This window comes from Toxotes jaculatrix, chromosome 4 (genome assembly GCF_017976425.1).
Source record: "Toxotes jaculatrix isolate fToxJac2 chromosome 4, fToxJac2.pri, whole genome shotgun sequence".
In the NCBI taxonomy this organism is placed as follows: Eukaryota; Metazoa; Chordata; class Actinopteri; family Toxotidae; genus Toxotes; species Toxotes jaculatrix.
In genome coordinates, this window is record NC_054397.1 from 640,131 (window position 1) to 666,689 (window position 26,559).

Below are 26,559 nucleotides of genomic sequence, written 5' to 3' on the forward strand. Positions count from 1 at the left end.
ATTTTTTTGGACCTCAAAATGTCATAAAAAACGTCATAGTATAGTATGGCGTTTTTTTCGGCCAAAAAAAGTCAAAATTTTTTTGGACCTCAAAATGTCATAAAAAACGTCATAGTATAGTATGGCGTCAAAATCGGCCAAAAAAAGTCAAAATTTTTTTGGACCTCAAAATGTCATAAAAAACGTCATAGTATAGTATGGCGTTTTTTTCGGCCAAAAAAAGTCAAAATTTTTTTGGACCTCAAAATGTCATAAAAAACGTCATAGTATAGTAAGGCGTCGAAATGGGACAAAAAAAATCAAACTTTTTTTGGACCTCAAAATGTCATAAAAAACGTCATAGTATAGTAAGGCGTTTTTTTCGGGCAAAAAAAGTCAAAATTTTTTTGGACCTCAAAATGTCATAAAAAACGTCATAGTATAGTAAGGCGTCGAAATGGGACAAAAAAAATCAAACTTTTTTTGGACCTCAAAATGTCATAAAAAACGTCATAGTATAGTAAGGCGTTTTTTTCGGGCAAAAAAAGTCAAAATTTTTTTGGACCTCAAAATGTCATAAAAAACGTCATAGTATAGTATGGCGTTTTTTTCGGCCAAAAAAAGTCAAAATTTTTTTTCACCTCAAAATGTCATAAAAAACGTCATAGTATAGTATGGCGTTTTTTTCGGCCAAAAAAAGTCAAAATTTTTTTGGACCTCAAAATGTCATAAAAAACGTCATAGTATAGTATGGCGTTTTTTTCGGCCAAAAAAAGTCAAAATTTTTTTGGACCTCAAAATGTCATAAAAAACGTCATAGTATAGTATGGCGTCAAAATCGGCCAAAAAAAGTCAAAATTTTTTTGGACTTCAAAATGCCATAAAAAACGTCATAGTATAGTATGGCGTTTTTTTCGGCCAAAAAAAATCAAACTTTTTTTTGACCTCAAAATGTCATAAAAAACGTCATAGTATAGTAAGGCGTTTTTTTCGGCCAAAAAAAGTCAAAATTTTTTTTCACCTCAAAATGTCATAAAAAACGTCATAGTATAGTATGGCGTTTTTTTCGGGCAAAAAAAGTCAAAATTTTTTTTCACCTCAAAATGTCATAAAAAACGTCATAGTATAGTAAGGCGGCGTCAAAATGGGCCAAAAAAAGTCAACATTTTTTTGGACCTCAAAATGTCATAAAACACGTCATAGTATAGTAAGGCGTCGAAATGGGACAAAAAAAATCAAACTTTTTTTTGACCTCAAAATGTCATAAAAAACGTCATAGTATAGTAAGGCGTTTTTTTCGGGCAAAAAAAGTCAAAATTTTTTTGGACCTCAAAATGTCATAAAAAACGTCATAGTATAGTATGGCGTTTTTTTCGGCCAAAAAAAGTCAAAATTTTTTTGGACCTCAAAATGTCATAAAAAACGTCATAGTATAGTATGGCGTTTTTTTCGGCCAAAAAAAGTCAAAATTTTTTTGGACCTCAAAATGTCATAAAAAACGTCATAGTATAGTATGGCGTTTTTTTCGGCCAAAAAAAGTCAACATTTTTTTGGACCTCAAAATGTCATAAAAAACGTCATAGTATAGTATGGCGTTTTTTTCGGCCAAAAAAAGTCAAAATTTTTTTGGACCTCAAAATGTCATAAAAAACGTCATAGTATAGTATGGCGTCAAAATCGGCCAAAAAAAGTCAAAATTTTTTTGGACCTCAAAATGTCATAAAAAACGTCATAGTATAGTATGGCGTTTTTTTCGGCCAAAAAAAGTCAAAATTTTTTTGGACCTCAAAATGTCATAAAAAACGTCATAGTATAGTAAGGCGTCGAAATGGGACAAAAAAAATCAAACTTTTTTTTGACCTCAAAATGTCATAAAAAACGTCATAGTATAGTATGGCGTTTTTTTTCGGCCAAAAAAAGTCAAAATTTTTTTGGACCTCAAAATGTCATAAAAAACGTCATAGTATAGTAAGGCGTCGAAATGGGACAAAAAAAATCAAACTTTTTTTTGACCTCAAAATGTCATAAAAAACGTCATAGTATAGTAAGGCGTTTTTTTCGGGCAAAAAAAGTCAAAATTTTTTTGGACCTCAAAATGTCATAAAAAACGTCATAGTATAGTATGGCGTTTTTTTCGGCCAAAAAAAGTCAAAATTTTTTTGGACCTCAAAATGTCATAAAAAACGTCATAGTATAGTATGGCGTTTTTTTTCGGCCAAAAAAAGTCAACATTTTTTTGGACCTCAAAATGTCATAAAAAACGTCATAGTATAGTATGGCGTTTTTTTCGGCCAAAAAAAGTCAAAATTTTTTTGGACCTCAAAATGTCATAAAAAACGTCATAGTATAGTATGGCGTTTTTTTCGGCCAAAAAAAGTCAAAATTTTTTTGGACCTCAAAATGTCATAAAAAACGTCATAGTATAGTATGGCGTCAAAATCGGCCAAAAAAAGTCAAAATTTTTTTGGACCTCAAAATGTCATAAAAAACGTCATAGTATAGTATGGCGTTTTTTTCGGCCAAAAAAAGTCAAAATTTTTTTGGACCTCAAAATGTCATAAAAAACGTCATAGTATAGTATGGCGTTTTTTTCGGCCAAAAAAAGTCAAAATTTTTTTGGACCTCAAAATGTCATAAAAAACGTCATAGTATAGTAAGGCGTCGAAATGGGACAAAAAAAATCAAACTTTTTTTTGACCTCAAAATGTCATAAAAAACGTCATAGTATAGTAAGGCGTTTTTTTCGGCCAAAAAAAGTCAACATTTTTTTGGACCTCAAAATGTCATAAAAAACGTCATAGTATAGTATGGCGTTTTTTTCGGCCAAAAAAAGTCAAAATTTTTTTGGACCTCAAAATGTCATAAAAAACGTCATAGTATAGTATGGCGTTTTTTTAGGCCAAAAAAAGTCAAAATTTTTTTGGACCTCAAAATGTCATAAAAAACGTCATAGTATAGTATGGCGTTTTTTTCGGCCAAAAAAAGTCAAAATTTTTTTGGACCTCAAAATGTCATAAAAAACGTCATAGTATAGTATGGCGTTTTTTTCGGCCAAAAAAAGTCAAAATTTTTTTTCACCTCAAAATGTCATAAAAAACGTCATAGTATAGTATGGCGTCAAAATCGGCCAAAAAAAGTCAAAATTTTTTTGGACCTCAAAATGTCATAAAAAACGTCATAGTATAGTATGGCGTCAAAATCGGCAAAAAAGTCAAAATTTTTTTGGACTTCAAAATGCCATAAAAAACGTCATAGTATAGTATGGCGTTTTTTTCGGCCAAAAAAAATCAAACTTTTTTTTGACCTCAAAATGTCATAAAAAACGTCATAGTATAGTATGGCGTTTTTTTCGGCCAAAAAAAGTCAAAATTTTTTTGGACCTCAAAATGTCATAAAAAACGTCATAGTATAGTATGGCGTTTTTTTCGGCCAAAAAAAGTCAAAATTTTTTTGGACCTCAAAATGTCATAAAAAACGTCATAGTATAGTATGGCGTTTTTTTCGGCCAAAAAAAGTCAAAATTTTTTTGGACCTCAAAATGTCATAAAAAACGTCATAGTATAGTAAGGCGTTTTTTTCGGCCAAAAAAAGTCAAAATTTTTTTTCACCTCAAAATGTCATAAAAAACGTCATAGTATAGTATGGCGTTTTTTTCGGGCAAAAAAAGTCAAAATTTTTTTTCACCTCAAAATGTCATAAAAAACGTCATAGTATAGTAAGGCGTCAAAATGGGCCAAAAAAAGTCAACATTTTTTTGGACCTCAAAATGTCATAAAACACGTCATAGTATAGTAAGGCGTCGAAATGGGACAAAAAAAATCAAACTTTTTTTTGACCTCAAAATGTCATAAAAAACGTCATAGTATAGTAAGGCGTTTTTTTCGGGCAAAAAAAGTCAAAATTTTTTTGGACCTCAAAATGTCATAAAAAACGTCATAGTATAGTATGGCGTCAAAATCGGCCAAAAAAAGTCAAAATTTTTTTGGACCTCAAAATGTCATAAAAAACGTCATAGTATAGTATGGCGTTTTTTTCGGCCAAAAAAAGTCAAAATTTTTTTGGACCTCAAAATGTCATAAAAAACGTCATAGTATAGTAAGGCGTCGAAATGGGACAAAAAAAATCAAACTTTTTTTTGACCTCAAAATGTCATAAAAAACGTCATAGTATAGTATGGCGTTTTTTTCGGGCAAAAAAAGTCAAAATTTTTTTGGACCTCAAAATGTCATAAAAAACGTCATAGTATAGTATGGCGTTTTTTTTCGGCCAAAAAAAGTCAACATTTTTTTGGACCTCAAAATGTCATAAAAAACGTCATAGTATAGTATGGCGTTTTTTTCGGCCAAAAAAAGTCAAAATTTTTTTGGACCTCAAAATGTCATAAAAAACGTCATAGTATAGTATGGCGTTTTTTTCGGCCAAAAAAAGTCAAAATTTTTTTGGACCTCAAAATGTCATAAAACACGTCATAGTATAGTAAGGCGTCGAAATGGGCCAAAAAAAATCAACATTTTTTTTTCACCTCAAAATGTCATAAAAAACGTCATAGTATAGTAAGGCGTTTTTTTCGGGCAAAAAAAGTCAAAATTTTTTTTGACCTCAAAATGTCATAAAAAACGTCATAGTATAGTAAGGCGTCGAAATGGGAAAAAAAAAATCAAACTTTTTTTTTTTACCTCAAAATGTCATAAAACACGTCATAGTATGGTAAGGCGTTTTTTTCGGGCAAAAAAAGTCAAAATTTTTTTGGACCTCAAAATGTCATAAAACACGTCATAGTATAGTAAGGCGTCGAAATGGGCCAAAAAAAATCAACATTTTTTTTTCACCTCAAAATGTCATAAAAAACGTCATAGTATAGTAAGGCGTTTTTTTCGGGCAAAAAAAGTCAAAATTTTTTTGGACCTCAAAATGTCATAAAAAACGTCATAGTATAGTATGGCGTTTTTTTCGGGCAAAAAAAGTCAAAATTTTTTTGACCTCAAAATGTCATAAAAAACGTCATAGTATAGTATGGCGTCAAAATCGGCCAAAAAAAGTCAAAATTTTTTTGGACCTCAAAATGTCATAAAAAACGTCATAGTATAGTATGGCGTTTTTTTCGGCCAAAAAAAGTCAAAATTTTTTTGGACCTCAAAATTTCATAAAAAACGTCATAGTATAGTATGGCGTTTTTTTCGGCCAAAAAAAGTCAAAATTTTTTTGGACCTCAAAATGTCATAAAAAACGTCATAGTATAGTATGGCGTCAAAATCGGCCAAAAAAAGTCAAAATTTTTTTTCACCTCAAAATGTCATAAAAAACGTCATAGTATAGTATGGCGTTTTTTTCGGGCAAAAAAAGTCAAAATTTTTTTTCACCTCAAAATGTCATAAAAAACGTCATAGTATAGTATGGCGTCAAAATGGGCCAAAAAAAGTCAACATTTTTTTGGACCTCAAAATGTCATAAAAAACGTCATAGTATAGTAAGGCGTCAAAATGGTCAAAAAAAAATCAAAAATTTTTTTCACCTTAAAATGTCATAAAAAACGTCATAGTATAGTATGGTGTTTTTTTCGGGCAAAAAAAGTCAAAATTTTTTTTGACCTCAAAATGTCATAAAAAACGTCATAGTATAGTAAGGCGTTTTTTTCGGGCAAAAAAAGTCAAACTTTTTTTTCACCTCAAAATGTCATAAAAAACGTCATAGTATAGTAAGGCGTCAAAATGGGCCAAAAAAAGTCAACATTTTTTTGGACCTCAAAATGTCATAAAACACGTCGTAGTATAGTAAGGCGTCAAAATCGGTCAAAAAAAGTCAAAATTTTTTTGGACCTCAAAATGTCATAAAAAACGTCATAGTATAGTATGGCGTTTTTTTCGGCCAAAAAAAGTCTACATTTTTTTGGACCTCAAAATGTCATAAAAAACGTCATAGTATAGTGTGGCGTTTTTTTCGGCCAAAAAAAGTCAAAATTTTTTTGGACCTCAAAATGTCATAAAAAACGTCACAGTATAGTATGGCGTCAAAATCGGCCAAAAAAAGTCAAAATTTTTTTGGACCTCAAAATGTCATAAAAAACGTCATAGTATAGTATGGCGTCAAAATCGGCCAAAAAAAGTCAAAATTTTTTTGGACCTCAAAATGTCATAAAAAACGTCATAGTATAGTATGGCGTTTTTTTCGGGCAAAAAAAGTCAAAATTTTTTTGGACCTCAAAATGTCATAAAAAACGTCATAGTATCGTATGGCGTTTTTTTCGGGCAAAAAAAGTCAAACTTGTTTTTCACCTCAAAATGTCATAAAAAACGTCATAGTATAGTAAGGCGATTTTTTCGGGCAAAAAAAAAGGCAAAATTTTTTTTCACATCAAAATTTCATAAAAAACGTCATAGTATAGTAAGGCGTTTTTTTCGGGCAAAAAAAGTCAAACTTTTTTTTGACCTCAAAATGTCATAAAAAACGTCATAGTATAGTATGGCGTTTTTTTCGGGCAAAAAAAGTCAAAAATTTTTTTCACCTCAAAATGTCATAAAAAACGTCATAGTATAGTATGGTGTTTTTTTCGGGCAAAAAAAGTCAAAATTTTTTTCACCTCAAAATGTCATAAAACATATCATAGTATAGTAAGGCGTCGAAATGGGCCAAAAAAAGTCAAAAATTTATTTGGCGTCAAAATGTCGCAAAAAACATAGTATAGTAAGGCGTCAAAATGGGCCAAAAAAAGTGATTTTTTAGTAAGACCTCAAAATGTCATATGTATTTCATTGTTTCAGCTTGAAACCATACAAACATGTAGTGTAGTCGATCAAGAATGTGCATGGCGAATCAAATCCCAAACAACCCATGAACCAAGAAATGACACATCTTGATTGCACTTCATTTTATTGACCACTAGATGTCTTACTCGAGCACTGTGTCATTGAAGCCTTGGGTAATGAACCGTTTGTTTGAATCAGGTGCGGGAATTACCATTCTGTTGTCGGAACAGTCAAGATAAACTGGCTATCAAAGAATAAGGACCACCCAGACCAAATTAATAATCAAGCAGGAAAACCTACAGCCGCGGATTTTCATGGAAAACGTAGCTAGCAGGATGCTAAGTAGCTAACGCGCTGTTTTGCTAGCCCTGTCCTCTGATACACCCGGATGGAAACAGACACCGACACGCACCATCTCTCTGAGAAGGAGAGAGAACACGAAACATATGGACAGCTGCCTGAAACTTTGGTCTTTTGGGAGAGTTAGCATCGCCACACAGTTGGATGGGAGCTACATGATAGCTGTGCGTCGTCGCAATGATGAGGTAAGACCCGCCATTTTCTAGGCCGCCATATTGACTGTCAGATTCCGTGGCGTGTTTGAGTTAGCCTCGGAGGCAACGATGAAATCGAGGGGTCCAGAAACCTCGGGATTGTTTGTGGACTGGTCGATTTAGTGGCGCCGCTGGACGCGGTGTTTGAGCAGCACTTAGAAACGGCCTGTTATTGATCTCTGTAAATGTTGAATTCTATATAGTTGTATTGATTGCACATTGCCAGCTGAATATCACTGTATATACTGAATATGCTCTGTGGTGATTTGGTTTTAGTGTAATTTGATTCGATTTTCAATATGGCGTCATTCTCTTAAGTGTGTTGCCATGGTTACTGTGATGATGACTGTATATAGAGTAAATTGTAGGTTATGCCAACATTGATTTCATTCATTGAAACAGTTTCTGCACCTAAAATAAAACAGTCGGTGCTGGTTTCATGAAAAACCTTCTTCATTCTGTGATTTTAGTCATTTAAACCTTTTATTGGCAACATCAACGTGTCTGACATGTTTGATCACTATCATTTATAAGTAAACAGTCTCAGTGAATTTCATGAAATGAGCCAAAAATCTGAGACACAAACTGAAGTAGGAGATAAATGATGCTCATATTACTTCACCTCACTGTGAAATCCATGATCTGATAACAACACAACCCTGACACCACTTTACATGATTCAAATGTGAAACAATTACAGCTAAAACTATTTGGTTTCTGTTCAGGGTGAAAGTTCATTTTCCATCATTTCTAAATATTTAACATGCACCAAAAACTGCAGACTTCATATCTGATTTTTTCTATAACTGTTGAAACATTCTGCCACAGAAGATGGTGCATACTAAACCAGTAATCCAACACCCTGTGTCACGCAGCATGCAAATTTTTCAGGGACCAGTCTGTTAAACTGGAGCTGTAATGAGACCTGATGTACATGCAGAAGAAAGAGCGGAGAGCAGATCATCTCCACGTCATGCAAACATCACAAGTCTTTCACTTCAGGTATCAGAGTCTTTTGCAGAGCGTCAGTAAATAAAGCGTCTGGTCCTGCAGCTGTCTGACGTCCACTCACTCCTCGTCTTTGATCTGAGATTAAAAACGAGTCGCTCGGCTTCACTTCTCGAGCTGAGCTTCAGCTTCAGCTTCCTACAGAGCCCTGGATCAGAGGACCATGTACAGCCCATGGTACGGTCTCATTCTGCCTCATGTGCCTCTACAGGTGAAGCTCAGTTCTTATTTCACTGGTGTAAAATCACAGGAAAATGTACCTTTTATTTTGACCAATCAAAACCAGAAACCAACCTAAAGCCCTGCAGGTCGCAGCTTCATCCAACACTCAGGTCAGTGGCTGAAGAAAACCTGGAATCACTTCTTCTTACGTTCTCTTGTGCAGAAAATATAAACCTGTTCTTCTGCCACTGAGCTGAGAGTTTTCTGTGCTTTTATTTTGAAATGTGAGTCAGGACCTGATCAGGACCTGATCAGTCTGACCGGACACAGCAGAGCTGCAACAATCAATCGATTAATCGATCAGCAGAGAATCTGGACCTCCGGGACAGACGTTTCTCAATATTTTCTGACATTTTATGGACAAATTAATTGATTAATTGAGGAAACAGTGATTAGCTGCAGCCCTGAACAGGAGTTTGTGAGTTCACGTCAACACCTGCGTCGTCGTTACGACAAAGTGGCTGAAAAAACAAACACGATCGAGCTGCACGAAGCAAAACTCCAGGAAGATAAATGCAGAGAGTAAAACAGCTTCCAGCTCCTAAAGAAAAAGACTTTCCTGTGAGTCGCCACGTTCCTGTTGGCACTTCATGCTGTTTGTGTTGTTCTGTGATGTGTGAAGTTACATCTCAGCTCAAACACACTCGTCCAGAAAGTCTGTTTTCTTTAAGAGACACAAAAAAACAGAGGACACCAAAATAAATATAAAAACCCCACGTACCTTAAAAACGGACACACACACACACACACACACACACAAACACACACACACACACACACACTCACACACACTCACACACACTCACACTCTCTCCAGCTTCCCTCCACCAAACCGAAACACTTGCTCTGCATTAAGTCGTCGTCCCTCAGCTGTTACAGTGCGACGTCGTGTCACTGACACTTCCTGTTCAGTCAAACTTGGTAAACATTTGGCTTTAGAAGGATCCTGGGGAGGCGGGAGGAGGTGGGGGGGGCGGCGGGGGAGGTGGGGGAGACTGGGGGAGGCAGGAGGAGGTGGAGGAGACTGGGGGAGGCAGGAGGAGGTGGGGGGAGGCAGCGGGGGGAGGCAGGAGGAGGTGGGGGAGGCAGGAGGAGGTGGGGGGAGGCAGGAGGAGGCGGGGGAGTCGGGGGGAGGTGGGGGGAGCAGAGGGGTGTTCACAGACTAAATACTTCCTTTGAAAACAGGCAACACATTTTGCTGGACGACGTCTTCAAGCAGATCTTCAGTAAATGGAGGAACAAAAACAAAAAAAGGTGTCAGACATCCACGACCATCTTCTTGTGAATGTCCAATCCACCAACGACCTGCAGGACACAAAGAACATGAGGTCACACATCATTTCCTGTGATCAGAGTCAGACCAGACGCTCGGATCCACACAGCTCTGCTCGGGAGCGTCCTCCATTGTTACTGATTAGCTTAGTTCACTGACAGAACCAGGGACCCCTGCTGGACCCCGGGGGACCTACTTCAGTCTGGGACATCATCTGTGATGAAATGAACTTCAGACATTCGATGGTGATAACTTTGGTGAAGCTCGGACTTTTCATCCAGCGCTACCATCAGGTCACTGCAGCTCTGCAGACCTGTTTAGGCTCTTTTAGCTCATAGTTTTGGTTTCATGGCACATTCACACTGAGCTCTGATAAAGAGCACAGCAGCTGAGGAGCGTAACGACAGAGCTGTCACCTGGATGGAACCATGTACCACGTACCGCACAGAACTCCTCGAAGGATATCCTGCCGTCGCCGTCTTTGTCTGCGTTGATGATGGTTTTGTCAACGATCTGCTGAAGCTGCGTGTCCTTCAGGTTGTTGCCCACCATCATCTTGAGGACCTGGAAGAGCTCTCCGTTGGATATGTAGCCGTCTTTGTCCATGTCGTAGATCCTGAAGGCGACTGAGGTCACAGACACGACAAGGTTTGTGTGGGTCAAAGGTCAGCTCTTCACATATCACTCCATCCAATAAAATCCTTTCATTCTCAGTGGAAAGCTCGGCCCTGATGCTCCTGACTGTGCCTCCTGTGTGCGTCTGAACAGTGAAAACGCACAACACACTGCAAAGCTTGTGTTTTCTATGAACTCAGCTCGTTCGCTGATCCTTTGCTCAGGAAACCTGTTGACATGTGAACTGGTTTTATGACGGAGGTGTGAACACTTACAACGCAGCTTCTGCTCCTTATCACCCTTCACACTGAACTGGGAGACCCCTTCAATGAACTCTGCCAAAAAAAAAATAAAATCATCACTTCATCAGCTCAAAACATGAATGAGGAGACGAGCAAACATCAGCATGTTAGAGGTTTGTTTTTTTTTTAAATGGAAATTCAACTGACAGACAGACGCAGACACAGACACACACACAGACGCACAGACACACAGACACACAGACACAGACGCACAGACACACACACAGACACACAGACACACAGACGCACAGACACAGACGGACAGACACACAGACACAGACGCACAGACAGACAGACGCACAGACACAGACGCAGACACAGACGCAGACACAGACAGACGCACAGACACAGACAGACGCAGACACAGACGCACAGACGCAGACACACACACACAGACGTAAAGACACACAGACACACAGACGCAGACACACAGACACAGACGCACAGACACAGACGCACAGACGCAGACACACACACACAGACGTAAAGACACACAGACACACAGACGCAGACACACAGACACAGACGCACAGACACAGACACACAGACGTAAAGACACAGACACAGAAGCACAGACACACAGGCGCACAGACGTACAGACGCAGACACACAGACGCAGACACACGCAGACACAGACGCACAGACACAGACAGACACACAGACGCAGACACAGACACACAGACGTAAAGACACACACAGACACAGAAGCACAGACACACAGGCGCACAGACGTACAGACACAGACGCAGACACACAGACGCAGACACACAGACACAGACAGACGCACAGACGCAGACACAGACGCACAGACGCAGACACACACACACAGACGTAAAGACACACACACAGACGCAGACACACAGACACAGACGCACAGACACAGACGCACAGACGCAGACACACACACACAGACACAGACGTAAAGACACAGACACAGAAGCACAGACACACAGGCGCACAGACGTACAGACGCAGACACACAGACGCAGACACACGCAGACACAGACGCACAGACACAGACAGACACACAGACGCAGACACAGACGTAAAGACACACACAGACACAGAAGCACAGACACACAGGCGCACAGACGTACAGACACAGACGCAGACACACAGACGCAGACACACAGACACAGACAGACGCACAGACGCAGACACAGACACAGACACACAGACGTAAAGACACACAGACAGACACACAGACGCACAGACACACAGACGCACAGACACACAGACACACAGACGCACAGACACACAGACGCAGACGCACAGACACAGACGCACAGACACACAGACGCAGACGCACAGACACAGACAGACGCACAGACGCAGACACAGACACACAGACGTAAAGACACACACACACAGACGCACAGACACACAGACACAGAAGCACAGACACACAGGCGCACAGACGTACAGACACAGACGCAGACACACAGACGCAGACACACAGACACAGACAGACGCACAGACGCAGACACAGACACAGACACACAGACGTAAAGACACACACACACACAGACGCACAGACACACAGACACAGACACACAGATGCACAGACACACAGACGCACAGACACACAGACACACAGACGCACAGACACACAGACGCAGACGCACAGACACAGACACAGACACACAGACGTAAAGACACACACACACACAGACGCACAGACACACAGACACAGACGCACAGACACAGACACACAGACGCACAGACACACAGACACACAGACACACAGACGCACACACACACAGACGCACAGACACACAGACACACAGACGCACAGACACACAGACGCAGACGCACAGACACAGACACACAGACGCACAGACACACAGACGCACAGACACACAGACGCACAGACACACAGACGTAAAGACACACACACACACAGACACACAGACGCAGACGCACAGACACAGACACACAGACGTAAAGACACACACACACACACACACACAGACGCACACACACACACAGACGCACAGACACACAGACACAGACACACAGACGCACAGACACACAGACGCAGACGCACAGACACAGACACACAGACACACAGACGCACAGACACAGACACACAGACGCACAGACACACAGACGCACAGACACACAGACGCACAGACACAGACACACAGACGTAAAGACACACACACAGACAGACACACAGACGCAGACGCACAGACACAGACACACAGACGTAAAGACACACACACACACAGACGCACAGACACACAGACACAGACAGACGCACAGGCACAGACGCACAGACGCAGACACACAGACACAGACGCACAGACACAGACAGACGCACAGACACAGACGCACAGACGCAGACACACAGACGCAGACACAGACACAGACACAGACGCACAGACGCAGCACAGTGTCACTGTGCTCATTTAAAACCAACAGGTCACTTTCACTGAGCAGTGAAATCTGTCTGCTGGAGAAAACAACCCCAGGAACAGAGAGGAGGAGAATGGAAAGGAGGGAAACTGTGCTCAGTGATTTATTTACCCTGAAAGTCCACTTCTCCGTTTCCGTCGGTGTCGAATATGTCGATAACTCGCTGTACGAGGGGGTTCTGCTGCAGCTCCGGTAAGGACATAAACTCCTCCACGCTCAGGGACCCGGAGTTATCTAGGTCGAGTTTCTTAAATCTCTTTCCCAGCCTCTTAATCTCATCAGCATCAACTGAAATGAAACAGAGAGACAGTTATTTACAGAGAGCCACTGAAACAAACGGGTCCAGTTCCAGCAGAACCAGAGATTATCTGCACGGACGCTGGCAGCACACTGAGCGTGGGAGACGCTTCTACCTGTGAGGTTCAGGACACACGGCTGTGAAAACACCTGTGGTCCACCTGCGTCTTACTTCCCTCCTATGCTGTCCTCAGAAACACGACCAAACTCACCTGGTCTCCTGTTTGTACTGGCCATGATTAATCGGAGCTGCTGGTCCTTTGCTGCACCAGTAAAAGTGAACCCTGTGCTACTGGACCTCCCGGTGCCTCGCTCTAAGCTGTAACACCGGGTCATGTGACACCTCTTTGTACACTAATCACTCTGCTGATAACCATGAATCGACAGGCAGCAGTGGAGGGGGGTGGGGCGGGGGTGTGCTGTGTTTGTAAGCTGGTAGCTCATGGAGATAATTATAAATTAGATTTTATCACACCAGCACAACAGAAATCTAAGGATACCAGAAGCTGGAGACTGTGGAAAAAATAAAGCAATGCTCCTGTGTTATACCTTATTGGCAGGATTTAAAGAGACGCCTGGAGAGATGTTTCACAGTGGAACTTCCATTGGACGTGATGTGTTTGGGAAAAGGGAACCAGAGAACGGCAAATTCAAGGGACAAATACCGATTCAGAATAAGGTTAGTGGCGGGTAAAAAAAAGCCGTCAGCAGGAAGCAGCTCAAAACAGATTCACCTACAGTGGAGGACTGGATAGAAGCAATGCATAATATTTATATCATGGGAAAGTGACTTTCTCGGCTGCTAGACTAGAATCAGATCTAAATCTAAGAGCTTCTGGAAGGACTGAGCTGATTCTGTGTCACCACTGAGAGCAGATTTTATCCAGTAACAGTTCCATTGTTCATAAGACTATGTTCTGTTTTCCAACAGCAGGAGAACAAGGACTCTGAAGGGGAGTGGAAATAAGGACAGAAGTACCTCAACATATCCCTGATTTACTATATGTTTAATTTATTTGTGTTTACACATATTTATGTTTTTGCTCCCTTGTTTGTTCTGTGTATCTGAAAATCATATACAAGATGTAAAATGCTGATGGGACCATTCTGTCTGGAATTAATTTTAAAAATAAAAGAAGAATGCTGTAGTTACTATGAGTAAATCCTAGTTTGTCAAAAAGTCTCAGTTCTACTCAAAGGATTGTGATTTTGGGTTAAAACACTGTGAGCATTAAATCTAAAACAAATAAAGAGAACACATGAATAACTCTGGTAGTAGTAACACCACCTTAGCTCCGCGTCAGTGAGAGAAAACTCATGACATGAAAATGTCTTAACCAGCGGAAGGAAACAAAACCTGATCAGCAGCTGCAGGAAGAGCAAGAGCAGCACCTCAGAGAGAGGAAGGCTGAGCGTCACAGTGTGTCAGAGAGAAAGCCGAGCTGCAGCCGACTCTGAGCGACCGAGTCCATCAGGCCTCTGTCAAACACAGTGAGTACAACCGATAATACATTTACAACGTCAGCAGCCAGCATCAACACAAAGCCTCAGTGTCACTCAGGAGGGAAGTCTGACTCTTCGTTTCATACGGACACTCGTGAAAAGCAGCAGCACTCACTGTGGCTGTTTGTCCACAGGACCAGGAGAGTCCACTTTCCACCATCTCTCTGACAGCTCCCAGCACTTTGCTCATCTGTTCCTGAATCTGTTTCCAGGTTTAGATTCACTCCTTTCCTGGTTTTACTCTGTACTCATTGCGGCCTACACCCACATTACATTCTGTTTCCTCCTGCTGCTTGGCTTTGGAAACCTTTTCATGTGAAACAGCCAGAGTTTCACGAGTTGCTTCTAGTTGTGAAGCAACTAGAGGAAATATGTTTGTGACTAAGTGAAGATTTCGTAAAAGTTCTGTTTTTCAGTTACTTATCTAAACAATCCAATATTACTACACCTGATATGACATGTTCTGTTTAACAACAGAAACCATTCCCCTTCCTGTCTGACGAACTTCAACTGTATTTCAAATAAAAAATGTTTTTCTTTCTTTCACACTCTGTAAGCAGACATGTCTGCAGCCAGCAACCTGCGATCTGGAAACCAGTTCCTGTGCTCCATCTGTCTGGATGTGTTCACTGATCCAGTCACCATACCATGTGGACACAACTTCTGCAAACTCTGCATCACTCAGCAGTGGGACATGAATGTCCCGTCCCAGTGTCCCCTGTGTAAAGAGGTTTTCCACATAAAACCAGAGCTGAGTGTCAATACTTTCATCTCTGAGATGGTGGCTCAGTTCAGACAGGAAGCTCAACAGGAAGCCAGCAGCAGCAGCTCAGAGCAACAAGTTTCCAAACCAGGAGAAGTTCCCTGTGACGTCTGCACTGGAACCAAACTGAAGGCCCTGAAGTCCTGCCTGGTGTGTCTGACCTCCTACTGTGAGACTCACCTGGAGCCTCATCTGACGGCTTCAGGTCTGAAAAGACATCAGCTGATGGACCCTGTGGACAACCTGGAAGACAGGATGTGTAGGAAGCACGACAAACCTCTGGATCTGTTCTGTAAGACCGACCAGACATGTGTCTGCGTGCTCTGCTCTGTGTTAGACCACAAGACACATGAGTTTGTTCCTGTGAAAGAAGAATATGAAGGAAAGAAGGCAGAGCTGGGGAAGACAGAGGCTGAGATTCAGCAGATGATCCAGGAGAGACGACTGAAGATTCAGGAGATCAAACAGTCAGTGGACTTCAGCAAGGAAAAGGCAGAGAGTAAGATCGCAGAAGGTGTTCGAGTCTTCACAGCTCTCATGGAGTCTGTTCAGAGAAGCTTGAATAAGCTCATTGAGGAGATGGAAGAGAAACAGAAAAGCACAGAGAAACAGGCTGAAGGCTTCATCACAGAGCTGGAACAGGAAATCTGGGAGCTGAAGAAGAGAAGCTCTGAGGTGGAGCAGCTCTCACTCTCTGAAGACCACCTCCACCTCCTCCAAAACTTCACATCCCTGAAAGCTGCTCCACCCACCAAGGACTGGACAGAGGTCAGAGTCCGTCCACCATCATATGAGGGGACTGTGGTGAAAGCTGTGGCTCAGCTGGAGGAGACGCTCAGTCAAGACATGAAGAAGCTGTTTGCTGAGGCTGAGCTGAAGAGGGTCCAGCAGTATGCAGTGGATGTGACTCTTGATCCTGACACAGCTCATCCTCATCTCATCCTGTCTGATGATGGGAAACAAGTAAATCATGGTGATGTGAAGAAGAAGCTCCCAGACAATCCAGAGAGATTTTCTTATTGTGTTTTTGTCTTAGGAAAGCAGAGTTTCTCTTCAGGCAGATTTTACTTTGAGGTTCAGGTTAAAGAGAAGCCGAAATGGAATTTAGGAGTGGCCAGAGAGTCGATCAACAGGAAGGGAAAAATCACACTGACTCCTCAGAATGGTTACTGGACTATATGGTTGAGAAATGGAAATGAGTACAAAGCTTTTGTTGACTCCTCAGTCCGTCTGTCTCTGAAGTCTCAGCCTGAGAATGTGGGGGTGTTTGTGGATTATGAGGAGGGTCTGGTCTCCTTTTATGACGTAGATGCTGCAGCTCTCATCTTCTCCTTTACTGGCTGCTCCTTCACTGAGAAACTCTACCCATACTTCAGTCCTGGTCTAAATGATGATGATAAAAACTCCGCCCCTCTGATCATCTGCCAGTAAACTCACGACTTATTCTATGAACTGATTCTTTTTTATTCCAGGAGACAAACTTAGATTTTTTCTTCTGAAGAACCTGATTACTGTGGTGACTGATTTACACTTTATTATATGATTCTTATATGTGTCCCATTACACAGGTAACACATTAATGTGATGCTTTCAGGTCGTCAGTCCAGGACATGAGACGATGCAAAACAGTCAGACGTTCTTACGACATGTAAATGTGCAGCCAAAGAAAATATGTTGACTGTACATTGAACAGAGAATCCAGAATGTGTCATCGTTACACCAGCAGTAAACGCTCACTCACCAAATGCTAATGACTGGTTAATTACTCTTAGTGTTTGGACCAGTATACTCCTAAGAAATAAGTAGTTAAACAGTGTACAGATGTTAGTTCAATGTGTGTGTTCTGCCCTCTGGTTAAATATGGGATTTGCCCTTTGATTTAGTTCATTAGAATTAAAAAAGCTCATAATTAATTTCGTGTTAAAACATTATTTACAGCTGAAACACAGAAAAAAGACTGTATCACATTATTTTTTAAGTTAATTCATGATTCAAGACTTTTATTTTGAAGGCTTGTAAGAGATATGCTATGCATTATGGGATAGAAAAGTCCGGTTGTAAACAAAGGAAGCTCTGACGAACATAATTCCCGCGTCTTACACTTTTCCTGGAAGTTTCAGTTGTTTAGCGCATTAAAGTCATTGTTTAAGTGTCTTAGATTTATTTTCTACAGCTAAAGTTCGTTGTTGTGTACATTTACATCAACAGTAGCATCTGTGTTCATGCTAATCTAAGGGACGTTTTATGCTAACGTGCGGACACATTAGCATACAGATAATGTACTTACTTCTTTTTCATGCTAATGAAGACACGTTTCTCTTGTCTGTTTCTGTACGTTGCTGTTTCACTCAAACATTTTCACCTGTTGAGCATTAAAGCTGTAAATAAAGAAGCAAGACGCTCGCATCCTGGCTCGTGATTGGCTGTTTACCTACGTTACCATGCCAGTGGTATGTAACAGGTAGAACAGTACAGAGTCAGATATCCAGCAGTAAGGGACTCAGACCTCACACTTGATCTGGATGTCGCTGATTAATTCAGTTCTGGTTCGATGCAAACAAAACAGTTCGGCCTCGTTAGTGATTTAATACGTTTATAAATGCTGCAGAGCAGGAGCTGAGGTGTTTCAGCTACATGACACACTAATGCATTTCATGCTCAGCAGGTTGTGTTTGTTTTGTTGCATAAACAAAGATGTTTGTTTTACCACTTCAGACACGCAGCTCAGCTCAGCAAACGCTTCCCTCTTCATCTCCTAATGATTCATTTAAATCTAATCTTCACCCTGAGTTTACATTCGGCTTCGGATATTAAAGATATTCATGTTAAAATGAACAGTGTGGATGCTCACACAGCTCCTCCTTTATTTAAAACATAAAACTAAAAAACATAATGACTCTACAACTAAACACAATATGAAACACTGAGGAAAAGCTGCAACTGATCCTCACGTTTCACCTGCTGCCGTGTGGTGAGGTGATGTTTTCTGATACTTACAGTGCGAGCACATCTCCAGGGGATAACTGGCTTCATTTCCCTGAAAAAGAGAAACAAGTGTTCCACATTCAGACATCAAATTAAAATCAAAAGGGGTAATCTTTGTCATTTACTCCAGATACTTGAACACGGAGCAGGGCTGTGGTCTCCTGTGTGGCCTGTATGTGGTGCTGTAGTGCATTAGGCTGAAGGGTCTCAGTGATGCTGCTTTCAAAGAGCTTTTAATCAGAATCAGAATAACTTTATTAATCCCCGTAGGCAAATTCTTGCTGTTACTTTAACTCCCAGTTGAAAAAGAAGAGGAAAGTTGCACATAGTGTGTGGTAAGAGAAAAAAATTCTCGAATAAATAAGTGAAATGAAAAACAAATAAGAGTATAGTATAATGAAAATCAAGTAAAAATATTGCCATAACTCCAATATCAAACAGAACAATACATACAACAAATATAAAAATAGAAAAGATAAGACATCTTAATATTTTAATATTTGCAATATGTACATGAGGTTTGTGGTTGATAGTTTAAAAACGAAGTATACAGCTGCAGCAGAACCAGCACCAAGGATCCTTTACCAGCCTGACCAGTCACACACTGGTTCAGCATAAAGAGACACTGGACTGCAGGTGTAGGACAGTGCTTCCCAAACTTTTTCAAACTGCCAGGTGCAGACAGGTAAAGCGGGAATCTGATCAGGTCAATCACCCAATCCAGGCTTCGTTTACACACTGACCAATGAGAACTCACCTATGAATCTGACCTAAGATTAAACATGTGCCTGTATATTCACAGGACACCCCCTCCTCGGATCAGTTTACCTGCCAGATCATTTGAATCTCAGACATAAATCAGTGACATTTTACAGCCTACATGACAGCGAAGCTGCTGGTGCTGCAGCAGCTTCGCTGTCATGTAGTGTGAAGGGAACCTCAGGCGGCAGAGCGCCACCCTGCTCCGACGCATCAACAGCCAGACTACCGACAGAAAAACACACCTGGAGGTTTCTCTAAAGTTTCACTCATAAATAAATGTCACTGTGAAGAGTGAAGACTGCAGCTGCAGACACACACACAGTGACGTTCTTATCAGACCAGGTGTCTGCAAACACACAATCCTCGTGGACACGGAAAGACCGGGACATAATATCCACCACACAATATCTCAATGCTGATGTGAAAACTGCAAATTTGACTTTAAACGACAGACACACTGAACACGTTCTGTAATCCTACTGTCTCAACATGTAAGATCACCGTCCAGACTAAGATGCCTTTAAAACAACTTCCTCCAGTTTCAGTCAGAACACGACACAACTGTCCAACGTGCTGAGGAATGGGACAGACAGCCCCACTCCTATAATCCACAGCTATAAACCTGTGCTCCACAGGTTTAATGCAGGTACAGGTTTAATAGCACGGTGAGCACCACAGGCTGACCAGCAGTCATTCCCAGGCTGCTGCCAATCAAAGCCTGTTTTTACTGTCACACACTGGCAGTGTGTGACAGACGCTCACTGGGCTGGATGGTGTTATCATGTTATATTTGCCCCAAACAAACACCAAGTCAGCGTTTGCACATTTACACACTGTGGAGGCCGTTTTGGAAAAGCTCGGTTTTAAGGGGAGAACAGGAGCCTGGGCAGAGAAAAGGAAGTGTTTTATTGTGAAAGTATTCCCCCTGGACACTTTGAAGCTGCAGCAGTTATTGTCCTTTTTTACACAACGAAAGATTTTTTTATGTTAACACCAACTGATAGATATGACAAAGAACCCTACAGAAGCTCTTATTTTTCACAGTACACAGCACTTCCGGTCATAATCTTTAAATAAAACTCCTCCTGCAGAGAACGTCAGTGCACAATCACTGTTAAATAGACAATTTCAATCGGTAGGATCAATTCCAATGACATATGAATGAGTTGGGAGTTTCAAATGTGAACACAGTGGCTCATACACTGATCCGCCTCACCATTAAAACCACTAACTGCTGATCAGTGTGTACTGTCAAGAGCAGATTATGTCTCCTACACTGAATTCACATGAGCTCATATTTTATTTTGATGGTCATGTTGCGACACTTCCGTCGCTACTGCTGCGCACTTGATGTACCACCTGCTAACAGCTAGCCTGCTAACAACTGTGTTTCTCTATTCACCAGCAGCTAGCGTTGTGGCTTTACTCTATCGAACCACATATCAGTTACTTAATACATGTCTGTGTAACAGCGAGGCAGTTACAAGAAGCACAAATAACACAACAACTGACCCACACAGTCAGAAACTAACGGCCTCGAACGTTACGCTTTTTAAATTCAGCGCTGAGCTAATGGTGGCTAACGTTAGCTAACAGGACAGCCGCGGCTGGAGAAGCCGAATTCACAAAATCGGGTTTAATAAGATAATTTTAAAAATGAAGGACGCGTTATTTCTCACCATTTTGCCGCCAGAGGGTGAACAGCTGCCGCAGAGAGCGTTAGAGCCGAGTTAACGGGTCAGAAAAAGGCGACGTTTCAACAAGGATTCTGACGGTAACACACCGACCACCGGCTGCCTGACTGCACCGTCACTGACAGCGGACGAGAGATTCACCGCAGCGGCAGCGAAGAGATCCGCAGCGGGGGAGAGAGAGCACGGAGAGGTGGAGGAGGAGGAGGAGGAGGAGGAGGAGGAGGAGGAGCGCTCCGAAGCTCGTCTATGAACAGAGGAATCACTCTGTCTCATAAAACCCAGGACTGGATCCTCAAACATTATTACCTGAAGGGAAACATCACAGGTCACTGAGAAAAACTTTCTTCTTTTTTTTTTTTTTTTTTTTTTTTACTTAAATTATAACTAAGCTAAGCTTTGTTTTCACCTGTGTGGTGTGCACTCACCCTAAATTAAAGCCATACATCATCCACAGTGTGCTCAGTATATATGAATCACATTAAATGGCTTTGACATTAAGTTTAATGTTTTGCTTGTAAAAATGCAAAATCATTAGTCACATAAATTTAATGGAGTAATATCTTAGTTCCTGTGACAGGTCGTGTTTAAGGCTGTAACTAAGTACATTTACTCAAGTACTGTACTGTACTGTTACTCTGTCACTTTATATTTCTACTCCACTTATAATATATATAATACATATATTTATCTGACAGCTCCAGTTTCTTAATTTTAAGAGTCAAGTTTTAATATGGAAAACAAATAATGATGGCAATGAATTTGATGAATTGTTATAGATGAATCTACACAGTGTACAAAATCATTAAAAATATTCTCCACCAACAACAGTAACATGTCACTTTCACAGTAATGATAACCTCATAATAAATAATATATCATTCACATTGATCATTTATCTGCATTGTGTACTTTTACCTTTATTTTTCAGTACATTATGCTGATAATACTTTAGCAATGCAAAACATTTCCAAGCAGGACTTTCATTTGTTATGGAGTATTTTTCCTGCGTGGTATTACTGCTTGTACTAAAATAAATAAAAGATCTAAATACTCTAAATACTTCATTTATCACTGCAAAATGGGAATATTCAAGTTTATAATAACTGCAGTTGTTACCATTGGTCGTCTATACTGGTTTATTCACAAAGACACTTTATACTTCTCAGTTCAATACGTAACAAAACAGCAGGGTTCAAGCACTGAGAGTCTGTGACAAAAGAACAAAGAAACCGATCATATTTGGCAAAATGAATCCAGCCATGCACTTCAAGAAAAACACAAACCAACAAAAAAGAGCAGCTGCAGCACAAATACAACACAGAGTGAAGCTCTTGCCCTCTGAGATAAGCACCGTGTCTGAACACAAAGACAGAACGTCAAAAAAATCTAGGAGATATTTTTACTGCCAACAAAACACATGAACAGTGAACATCTCTAACACGTACTGTGTGTGTTTCACAGCCTGATAAATCTGATTCCTCTGAGCTATAGAGCTCCACTGTCTCCAGAAACTACAGAACCAAATGTGGATTAATCCGCTGCTGAAAATAGTCCCCACCAAAGGCGCTATTTCCCCGTTTGTGCGATAGAAACTAAAGTGAGCAGCTGTTTTAGGAAAATCACTGAGCAAACTGATGAAACTACATATTTGTGAGGAGTTTTTAAAGATTTAGTAGGAACCAATGGGCTCAGGGCTGAGAGCCACAGACAGAGGATTTAGATTCACACTGTTGGTGTGAATCACAGTCACAGAGACGGGTCAGTTATCCAAGAAACATGGACCAAACTATTTAATGGAGCGACAAGCTCACTCCTGTTTTTTCAAACGGTGTTTGGTATTTTTAAGTGGATTTTACCTTTAAATAACACAACACATAACATATAAGTCAGAATTATTCCAATGATGTACAAGGTCTCAGACATCGACTCTTACTCTCTCACAGACACATCCACACAGTTAATAAATAAGGTAAAATTCTTCCACAGGTGTCTTCCATCCTGGTCTTCAGCTAACACCACGCTAGCTGGTGTGTTCAGTCCTCCTCGCCTTGTGCTACGATAAATTTAGGTACCATGAGGTATTGGTCATGACTCATTTTAACTAAAGGAACAATGGGATCATTTTGGGAATAGAACTATTTTTGTCTCCAGAGTGATACAAAAAGATTGACATGCATTTCACGCCTGTGACATAGGTCCAGTGGTTAGCCTGCTTAGCACAAAGACTGGAAGCAGGGGGAAATGTTAGCCTAGCTCCATCAAAAATGAACACCTTCCAAAAAAACTCCAGGTCTGTCTGATTTCCACGCTGCATCTGAAATAGAGATGCAAATAGTCAACATTGTGGTTTTATCTCTAAAGTCCAGGTTTCAGTGTGATAAACCCAGCTGACTCAGATGGTTTCATGACTAGCATGTTAGCTAACAGGATGCAATAAAATCCGGCCGCTCTGAAACCAGGGCAAAGTGTATTTTTTCCCTTTTGATGGACTCAGGCTAACTGGTTCCCCGTTTGTAACCTCAACAGTCGTATGTTACTCTGTGATTCAGTCACATGAGGTCCTCGCTTTTTTCCTTAGCTTGGTATGTGTCAGGTCTGCGGTGCTAGCTGCAGACCAGGGGCTGTGTCTTGGACAGCCTGTGAAAATACAGAATTTAAACGAGGATTCAACCTGCTACTGGATCGGAGGTCTTGCTGAAATGCACCTTGGGAGTTGTAGTTAACTTCTTCCCGTAGCTCGTTTGTTCTGCTCTTCATTTCTTGCTGTTTCCCTCTGATTCCAGCCTAAGCTGTGCTAAACACATCCCTGACGTTACCCTGTTCTAGACACATGGACTTGAAATGTATGTCAATCTGTTCGATGGCTGACAAGTTCATTTGACATAATGTCTGATTGTTCCTTTATCCCTGTCCACGCAGCTTTAAAGCTGCACTCTGCAGCTTTTCTCATGGAGCTTCTCTTGGTTCTCGTACCAGCAAAATCCTAAAATATGACTTAACTCTAGATGTTTGATCAGTGAGACGTCTGCCCACGCAGGAAATAACAGACTGAAACATAAGAGCAAAACACTGCACATGAGCACTCAGCACTCTGAGCCCTAGATCTTTCCTCTGATACGAACATGTTAAACCAGCCGTAAACAGTGCAGTGCAGTGACAGTATAAGATTTCTGATTATTGACCGTTCCCTTTCTGCTGGAACGTGAAGCAATGTTGCTGAGTGCAGCTTTAAAGCAAAAACCTTCTAAAGACCAGCATAGCAAACAGCTATTTTCTCTCCCTTTTTGATAAAACAATACAGATACCAGACCCTCGCTGACTTGACGCACACCTTTAGGAAAAGGCTGTCCCTCTACTGTGATGCTGATGTTCAAAGGTAGTCCTGGTACAACTGACGTCCTCTGCCTGGCATTTGGTGTGTGGACAGTGTTAGGGTGAGCTGACTCAGTTGAATGCCTCCTTGTTGATCCACATCAGGGTCCGCGTCTCGTTGGGTTTGCATTCGTACTCGATGTTGCTGAATTTGTTGCCGAACTGGCAGTGCTCCCTCTTGTAGTAGTTGTAGTATTTTGCTTGCCAAACCGTCTCAAACGCCCCGGCCTTGTTAAACTGGACAGAGAGAGAATCTGCGTCAGACACGCTGCAGCTAAACTGACGATTCTCGTCTTTAATTTTTGGTCGAATTCTACATTTCAGGCAGCTTGATATCTCCTACAGGTGACTTGCTGTTATGACACTGTTGTCTTACCTCTATACTGACTTGGACAGGCTGCCGGTCTCCGCTCTTGGTGTGTGGGACGCCCTCGGTGTCGTACTGGCCGTGATAAACCACAGAGTCCTCGTCTCTGGACTGCTGCTCCAGAGGGAAGATGATGCCTCCGATGTTCATGTTGCTGTGAGGAGGAAGAAACTTGTTTTTATTACATGTTTTCTCTTCTGAGTTGTTAAGTCTTAACAAGCCTGCTTATCCTGGGGCCCCTACCAGGGGCCAGTCCAGCTGTGGTCATCACCACGTCCTCACAGAGACCAAAACGAATGCATTTAATTGGCTAAATCCAGTGTTTCCCATCAGAGCCAGGGCGGCCACTCTTCAACTCTTCATTAATGAATATTTGATTTTATTATGATCTAATCTGCACAGTGTGATTTAATGTCAGTTTCCTCAGCTAGTCACAGTGGGACCATCGTTCTGTCTTTGTATTTTACACGTTCAGTCTCTGTTATTATTATTATTATTATTATTAACTTTGCCTTTTATTCGACCTTTCCCGATGTTTTCCGGTTACTGGACCCCGCCCTGCTCAACCTGAGCCTCCACCTGCAGCCGTGAAAACCCTGCACACATGACCCGCTCATCATTCATTCAGGCGGATATCAGGTGGCGCAGGCCTGCACGAGCCGCTCACATGTCCCACGGTCACTGCTTCGTTTTCTGTTTATTTCTAATTATAGAAGTGAATCTTTTCCTTGTAGACGAATTAGCTTTTCTTTTATTGAATGAAATAAAGGAGCGCGCATGCTCCGTGCATCCTCCTGCTGCAGAAAAACCCAAACGTCTGCGCCGATAATGACGGAAATCGAAGAAATGCTGATTTAAACGGAATTTCTTCTTACGTGGCCTCGACGTTTCCAGGCTTCACCATCACCTCGATCTTGTATTTGGAGCCTGTGAGCAGTTTGATGGTCCGGCTCTGGCCGAACCGGGTTCCGTCCACCTTGAAAAACACGGGTCCTTCGTTGGGCTGGATCCGCAGGGAGATGGAGATGTTGATGATCGGAGGAACGTCGTCCATTGTCCGGGTTTTGAGGTTTATGGGTCAGAGTCTGGTCTGGGGGAGGCGGATGATGCGGAGATGCTGAGGAGAGAGCAGTGTCAAGCTGGACGAGCAAAGACTTCCGGTTACATCTTTCATAATAAAAGCAGAATCGTGAGGGCCGAGGTCTGCACGACCGCAACCAACTACTGTTTTCATTATGGACTGCTCCACCGATTATTTTCTCGACTAATCGACTATAGTGAAAATTGCCCATTTATAATGTCCAAAGCCTACTAAAGCCTCTTTGGTCAAACTGAGTCAAAAATCAAATCAATGAATTTTAAATGAGAAAGACAAGCAACAAAAAATCTCGTGGTGAGTTTCCTGTAATTGAATCATGTGACATTTCATGGACTCCGCTTGTAAAATGTGAGTTTGCTTCCGGTGCTGTACGATGGCTCACTGCGTATGTTCGGCAGCTGGAAATTCTCATGGACATTTTCCACTGTTTTCATGTTTTATAGACCCGATGATTAATCACTTCACTTAATTACTTGAGAAAATGTGAGCAGTAAAAATAGATGATAAAAAAAGAATCGTTAGTTGAAGCCTTTCAAATGCCTAAAGTTCATTTACTCAAGAAATGTCCAAGCATGTGTAGAATTGTAGAATTGTACCAACATG

General features: G+C 41.2%; 3 protein-coding genes across 6 annotated transcripts; 1 reads left to right on the forward strand and 2 right to left on the reverse strand.

The window, feature by feature from the left end:
* Positions 1-7,745: 7,745 nt before the first annotated feature.
* On the reverse strand, positions 7,746-21,289 carry ppp3r1b (protein phosphatase 3 (formerly 2B), regulatory s1ubunit B, alpha isoform, b). Its single transcript, XM_041035450.1, has 6 exons — positions 21,104-21,289; positions 18,675-18,714; positions 13,226-13,402; positions 10,670-10,729; positions 10,221-10,405; positions 7,746-9,811 (listed from the first exon to the last, which is right to left on the reverse strand). Exons 1-6 carry the CDS (start codon positions 21,104-21,106, stop codon positions 9,764-9,766), a joined length of 513 nt encoding a protein of 170 aa, XP_040891384.1. The 5' UTR covers positions 21,107-21,289; the 3' UTR covers positions 7,746-9,763.
* On the forward strand, positions 14,829-18,073 carry LOC121180206 (E3 ubiquitin-protein ligase TRIM21-like). 4 transcript variants are annotated; one of them, XM_041035417.1, is made up of 2 exons: positions 14,829-14,902; positions 15,475-18,073. In XM_041035417.1, exon 2 carries the CDS (start codon positions 15,477-15,479, stop codon positions 17,106-17,108), a length of 1,632 nt encoding a protein of 543 aa, XP_040891351.1. In that variant the 5' UTR covers positions 14,829-14,902; positions 15,475-15,476; the 3' UTR covers positions 17,109-18,073. The 4 variants fall into 4 exon arrangements, with proteins under 4 accessions (XP_040891351.1, XP_040891354.1, XP_040891352.1 ...); XM_041035420.1 differs by lacking the exon at positions 14,829-14,902 and having other exon boundaries at positions 14,933-16,929; positions 16,968-17,053; XM_041035418.1 differs by lacking the exon at positions 14,829-14,902 and adding an exon at positions 14,935-15,126 and having other exon boundaries at positions 15,472-18,073.
* Positions 21,290-22,246: 957 nt separating the features above from the next.
* cnrip1a (cannabinoid receptor interacting protein 1a) lies at positions 22,247-26,121 on the reverse strand. Its single transcript, XM_041035451.1, has 3 exons — positions 25,733-26,121; positions 24,867-25,011; positions 22,247-24,727 (listed from the first exon to the last, which is right to left on the reverse strand). The coding sequence occupies exons 1-3, from the start codon at positions 25,909-25,911 to the stop codon at positions 24,563-24,565; spliced, it is 489 nt and encodes a 162-aa protein (XP_040891385.1). The 5' UTR covers positions 25,912-26,121; the 3' UTR covers positions 22,247-24,562.
* Positions 26,122-26,559: the final 438 nt, after the last annotated feature.